This window comes from Brassica oleracea, chromosome C2, assembly GCF_000695525.1.
Source record: "Brassica oleracea var. oleracea cultivar TO1000 chromosome C2, BOL, whole genome shotgun sequence".
Classification (NCBI taxonomy): Eukaryota; Viridiplantae; Streptophyta; class Magnoliopsida; order Brassicales; family Brassicaceae; genus Brassica; species Brassica oleracea.
In genome coordinates, this window is record NC_027749.1 from 38,831,820 (window position 1) to 38,838,618 (window position 6,799).

The window sequence follows — 6,799 nt, forward strand, 5'->3', positions numbered from 1 at the left end:
GAATTTTGTAAAATCCCCCAACGGCTCTCCAACGGCTATAATATTTCCTCGGAATTCATCGGTTTTTTCCGAGGAACACATATTTCCTCGGAATTTCCTCGGAATATTCCGACGGAATGGTTGTTCCTCGGAATTTCGTCGGTATATTCCGAGGAAACCAAATTTTGTGTTTCCTCGGAATTTCCTCGGAAATTCCTCGGTAAATTCCGAGGATTTCATTTTCCGTCTGAATGTCCGTCAGAATATCGCTGTTTTCTTGTAGTGCGGATCTAAAAAATTCCCGTGTGACGGGTTGAATCAATATATTATATTAAAAAAAAAAAACTATTTGAGTTTTTGATGAATAACTGACCATGGCGATAACTCGGTACCGCAATAGTTGTTTTGAGCATGTAGAGCTAGTTTCTCTAGTTGTTATTTGCAAGTGATCGATATGAATTATTAGCGGACTAGTCGTGTCTTCACTGCCGTCACATACATCTTTCCTTGTATAGATACTCGTAGCAATGGAATCAATAGCGAGAGTTACTAGACAGAACAACATAGCGACGAAGCCCGCAAATGGAAACTTGTGCCACGGATCGTCTTCAAGATATGGTGAGGACAACATCTCGAAAGAATCAGACAAACATGCATGAAACTGGTTCCTAATATGACCCCAGATGCAAAACACTTGATGAGCATGAAGATTTTTCTCTGGACTTAGGAACGGTACATATCGGCTGAAGAGAGGAGCCGTGACACCTATGATGCTTGTCACGAGGATAGCAACGATAGCTATGATTTTGAAGGGTAATGCTTTGGTTTTGTCGATGCATGAGTTCGTTGAATCGGTTTCGCATTCTTTCGGAACCGTTGAGATTGCCGGAGCTATAGCAAATGAGATTATGAGAAGGACGACGACGATTAGATTCATGAGTTGTGTGGTTGTAGTCATTTTTAGATTTGGGTTTGTACTTTGTAGTAAAGTGAAAGGTCTGTAACGTGTATGTTTCAAACTTTCAAAATCCATATTATATAGATGACAACATAATGTGCCACAAATGTGTTCTTATATGACGACATTGACATGAATTATTATTCGTTTTATATCTATGGAAAACAAAATAACGCAACACACACGAGTCAACATCAATATAGAGATTCAACCCGATGCAAAGAAAATACATGAAGGTCTATTTGGTTGGATGTAGATTAGTCTATTTATAAGATAATTCTCTACTCAATGATAAAATATAATAGTAACAAAAAGTGAAATCTTTTTAATGTGTATGTTTTACGATCCATATATATAAATATAGATAGAGGAATAAATAATGTGTTTTAGCAAAAAAAGAAAACGAAAAGGAATACATAATGTGTTGATACAAAAAAGGAATACATAATGTGACGGGTGTTTTTATGTGATGATAGTGGCATGGATTAGTATCTATCTAATTAAAGTAGAAGTACCTAAAGGTTTTGATTGGCAACTTTGATATTAGTAAAAAATTTAATATTGTTGTTTGGATACAATGATAGCTTAATAAGATAGATTAATTATTTCATGTTGACCTTATATATTACACGAAATGAGCTTTTAATTGTGTTATATCTTTGACCCGTTTTTGTTAAGCTATCAATGATAATCAAATAATGCTCTTTCACATACATACAAAACGTTGTATGCCGTATCAAACCAAGTCATAGAAACCAAAACAAAAATATTTCAATGCCTGAACCATTTCATTATGTGTACGTTAACAAAGTGAATACGTAAATTTGTAAATGTAAACGTTATATGAATTCACTAGAGTGATGTATAAACCAGCGCAGTACCATTTCATACAAACACTAAACCATAATAAATACCCAACATACAAATGCATATATTTTTTATGGACCAATTAACTAGGGGTGTTCAATCCGGATATCGGTTCGGTTTCGGTTCGGTTTTTTCGGTTTTTCGGTATTTCGGTTAGTAAAATATAACTACCATTCTAAATCCATATTTACTTCGGTTCGGTTCGGTTTATATATCGTCGGTTTTCGGTTTATTCGGTTTTATACCAAAAAACATAATTTTTTATTTTGGGATCATATTATATGAATTTTAGAGTTTTGTTGTCAACATATTCATTTATTAAAAAATATTATAAGTTTAACTAAAAGAACAAAAATAATTTCTTATATTAAACACGAAACTCTATTCGTTTAATAGATAAAAAAAATTGTGAAGAATTTCCACTAATTGTTATCATCAAATTTATTATCTTTATTTCAATTTAGTCAATGCTAAATTAAAGCAAAAAGATCAAAAGAAGACTAAGAATATAAGAAGCGTGTTTGCGATGAATTGTTATTTAATTATAGTTCAAGTGTTTTACAAATCAGGACTATTTTATTACCGTAAAAAATATGGTAATAGTTATTAGCAAAAAAATTAACTTATGATTTTCATACGTTGTTATAAAATATATACATATTTACATGTTTCTATTTTTTGATCGGTTTTATTCAGTTTATTCGGTTTTATCGGTTATATACCGAACTATATCCAAATCCTACGGTTTTTTAAAAATCATATCCATTTCGTTTGTATGTTATATACCAAATCCAAACCATATTATCTATTTCGGTTTGGTTTGGTTCGGTTCGGTACGGTTCGGTTTTGCCATATTGAACAGCCCTTATAGATTGCTCAACTAATCAATTAATTTGAAAAGCCATCGAAGTAGTCTTTCTAAACCGCATTGCCATAACTGTAACACGTACCAAACCCATAAAATTCAACTTACGGTGCAAGATACATATCTCCCACATATATTGTCCAAAAGGAATATTCTACTCTATTGAACTAACTAGGGGCAATGCCTCCGCGCTTGCGCGGAGTTGTGGACAGAGCTCTTGTTTTATCTCAATATTTTTTAGGGTTATTGTAGCTGTGAATTTTGCATTGTGGGTTGATCATTGTTTTTCAAATTTTTTTATTGTTATAGGATTATAGTTGTGATGATGAACTGTGTATGCACTGTTCTCCACTCATGAAGAACTAACTGTGTTACTAATGTGATTGATATAGTTCGTGGTGTTGCTTGTTGTATCACTGAGACTTATTGTTTGTTTGTCTTTTTAATTTGTCGCTTGTATTGTTGAGATTACATAAATTATATTAAGGTTGTTGAGAGTACCTTTTGTTTCTGGATATTTTTTCTCCAGTTTAGTTGTGTAAGTTGTGTGTATTAAGTAATATTTTTTTTTATTCTTATTATGTTAGTTATATGTTTTGTTTTATTTTTAAACCTGTTGCTTTTACTGGACCTTTAAAACAAATACATAAAGACTTGTAAAAATAACTATAAAATGAGTGAAAATTAAAATTTGGGCCTTAATGGATTTTAAACGAATATATGTATTTTTCATAAGAAGACAATAGCATTAGTCTGTTGACATTGAGCATGTAAGCTATTTTCATAAGACAAGAGGAGTGAGCAGGTGAAGATGTTGTTGTCGCCTTTGTGTCTGTTGGGATTGTCTCTTGTATCTCCTAGTGTGGCTGTGTTTGTTTCTTTTTTATTTTATGGGTAATATGTAAACAAAAATCATTGTTAGTTGTATTTATCAGAGTTTGTAACTTACTCTGCTTTTTTTGTTTAGGTAATTTCACTGATCATGGTTATCGTCTTCGTCTTCTTCGTAAGCATCTGCGAAAGTAAGTTTGTAAATTGTTAAATAGTTGGCCGTGTAGTTTGTATTTGTTTAGCTGACCAATGTATGTGTCGTTGAATTTTAGTTGAGTTGATTGGTTTGATATATTTGTTTTGAAGTTTATCTGTAAGATTAGACAAAAAGAGAGGTAATCATTAATGATTCATCTTTTTAGGAATTCTAGTTTTTGGTGTTTTGATTGTTTGAGTTATTGTGGTTTCTTTTAAGTTGTAAAATAAGGATTTGTGTATAATTAGATTGATAATTAAGGGAGATAAATAGACGACCACAAATCTTGGGTAGGAAATATTTTTTATAATTGATGTTAGCACAATATAAATAGTAATATAAAGGGAATTATGTGTTGATTATTTCTTACAAATCAATGAGGAGACAAATAACGACTCGGGTTGTTTCTTTGGTGAGGTTAGAGCCCTGGACATAACGGATATGGCCAACCACATCTGCGAGTTTAAATATCAGTTATGATATCGAAACATAATATAAACTCAGATACAATATGATAATATACCTAGGAGTTCTAGGTTTGTGTTCGCAATCACTTGGAGATTGTCGAACAATATAATCTTGACTGGAGATTGATTTCAGGAGCATCTGTGATGACTTCATCAATAATGGTTAGTGAGATGAAACGAATGAGGAATAGATTATCAGTTATCTTGTACATGTTTGAGCACCTAACAACCTCAAAACGATCAACTTTCACAATAGAATCTGCTTTCAAAGATGACATGTAATGGTCAGTTCGTCCGACGGGAGTAAACCCATGAATCACGGAATCTGCAAATAATATTATTCAATAAAGAATCAGGAAATCAATTAAAAACAATTATATTAAATAAGTGTGATAAATCGAATATTAACTTACCTTTTCATCAAGGAAGAGAACCGTGATTCCCATAAACTCACTGTCTTTCTTGAAATTCAGGGAATCCCAGAAGCGAGGGAATCCCAGAAGCGGAGGAAGCCAGAGGCAAGGGCTTTTGACCTTCATAAATATATATTAGGTTCAGCCATCAATGTACAAAGTATCATTTAGCATAGTGGTATAAATGTTTGTGTTTATATCTTAATAATTCGGGTTCGATCCATGGGTTTGACACTTTTTCACACTTTTTAAAAGTAGAGTCCAGTGGCGCGCTGGGGAGTGAGAAAAATTCAACTATTATAATATAGATTTACATATTTGTTCCTATAATTTAGATTGAATTGGCGTGAGCAATATCTCCTCATTTAAAAAGAGATCACAAACTTATTACCCACGTAAATATCAAGGATGTTAATAACTAAATTGCTTCTATCGAATATGTTTCCTAATAGCAATCTATTTAATTGCGAGGAAATCTAGCAATATCTAAATATTAAATTTCATCTATATTTTAATTCCATAAGAACTTTCCAAGCCTTATTTAAATATTAAATATCATTTTCCTTTTCCATAACAACCTTCCTCGCCTTATTGAATATTTATCAAAAATTTCACCTATTTAATTGTTAAAAATCTAGCAATATCTGAATAACAAAAATATTCAATATCAGAAATATCATTTTCCATAAAAATTTATGTTTTTCTTTTTTCGAGGAGACAGTTTATCTTTTTCCAGGAAAAAAACTAAAAGATACCTATTGGGCTCTTAACTTAACTTGAATCATAAATTACTATGGCCTGAAGTACAATTAATATTTATTATTGGGTTTTGTATGATTGTTCTCGTTATAAAAGTAATGAAAAAATTTATCTTTATTCATAACATAGATGTTCATTATATAAGAGATTACACCGTCATAGATAAATGGAAAGACTAGAGCCATCCACAATCTGGATCTGGTTCATAACACTCCTCCTTGGATGCCATAACCATTTAGAGCTTGTAATGTGCTTTAATGTTGTCTCATTAAAACCTTACCAGGAAAACCCAATTGGGACAAAACCATTGTGAAAGAAAAAGAGTACAACACACATTATTCCCCCTGATTTGGACATTACTGAAGGTGACCTCTCCAATTTTCTGCAATGCGAGGGTGATGAAGATCTGGGGCAGAATATGCTTCGTCCTCGAACATGATAGTTGGTTCTTCTTTACCATCGGCCATGCCACAATCTGATCGAACATATTGAGTCATCGACCTCAAATACACACACACGAAATCTTGGATGATGTTGTTATGATATGCGTGTTCCACCATGTGTAAAACATAACCTGTCTGAAAAACAAATCAACAAAACCAAATAACCCCTCTTTGGGCTGGTTAGTATAAAATAAACCAAAATCAAAGGCTTCCTCATCGTCCTTTTTATGGACCAGTCAGATCATTGTCTAAAACAAGACTTCTGCATCGTCCATCTCAGGACTAAATGAACTTCTTTATATCCACCTTTCGACTGAATGGATCAGTGTCCAAAACAAGTAATCTCACGCCCATGTACTAGATAATGGGTGAGACTGGTCCATATTAAATCTCTTGAGTACCCTTTTCTGTATATACTATTTGATGCAAAAGGATTTCATTGTTAATGTACTCAAGCTGTAATCCCAAATAAAACTTTGTTTTCCAAGATCTTTCATCTCAAACTCTTTCTTGAGATAATCAACTGTTTGGGAAATTGTACCCAGAGGTTCCTATGATATTCAGATCATATACTTTGATGATTATCAATATTGTTCTCGAGAACTTGATGGACTTTCAGCTCAATACCCTCTAGTACTTTCATTATCCAGTGGACCATATAAATATGCAGTCACTACATCAACTTGCTGCAAGTCTAATTTTCTCTCTTATATAGTCAGATTTATGAGAAATCTAAAAGTAGTTGCATCCACTGCATGGGAGTATGTCTCCTCATAATCTATTACTGGTCTTTGTGAGAATCCTTGTGCAACATCAGCTTTATATCTAACGATTTCTATTCCTCACAAGACCCATATATATCCACTGGTTTTAACATCATATGACGTCTTAATCATATGGCCAAATACGCATGTTTCCATTCAATCCAATATGTTCTACGAGTGCGCACTCTTATATTGACATGGGTTCATGATCCTCGCTTATATTCATAAATTCAAGTCCTAACTTGTATGCAAATAAA

The 6,799-nt window shown here is 32.8% G+C and overlaps 1 protein-coding gene across 1 annotated transcript in view; it reads right to left on the reverse strand.

Moving 5' to 3' along the window:
- Positions 1 to 1,071, reverse strand: part of LOC106322642 (probable zinc transporter 8) — a 30,607-nt gene extending 29,536 nt beyond the window's left edge. The window contains 3 exon segments of the mRNA XM_013760726.1: positions 353 to 630; positions 633 to 688; positions 690 to 1,071. Coding sequence (XP_013616180.1) covers positions 353 to 630; positions 633 to 688; positions 690 to 1,012 — 657 coding nt within the window. The 5' untranslated portion in view covers positions 1,013 to 1,071.
- Positions 1,072 to 6,799: the final 5,728 nt, after the last annotated feature.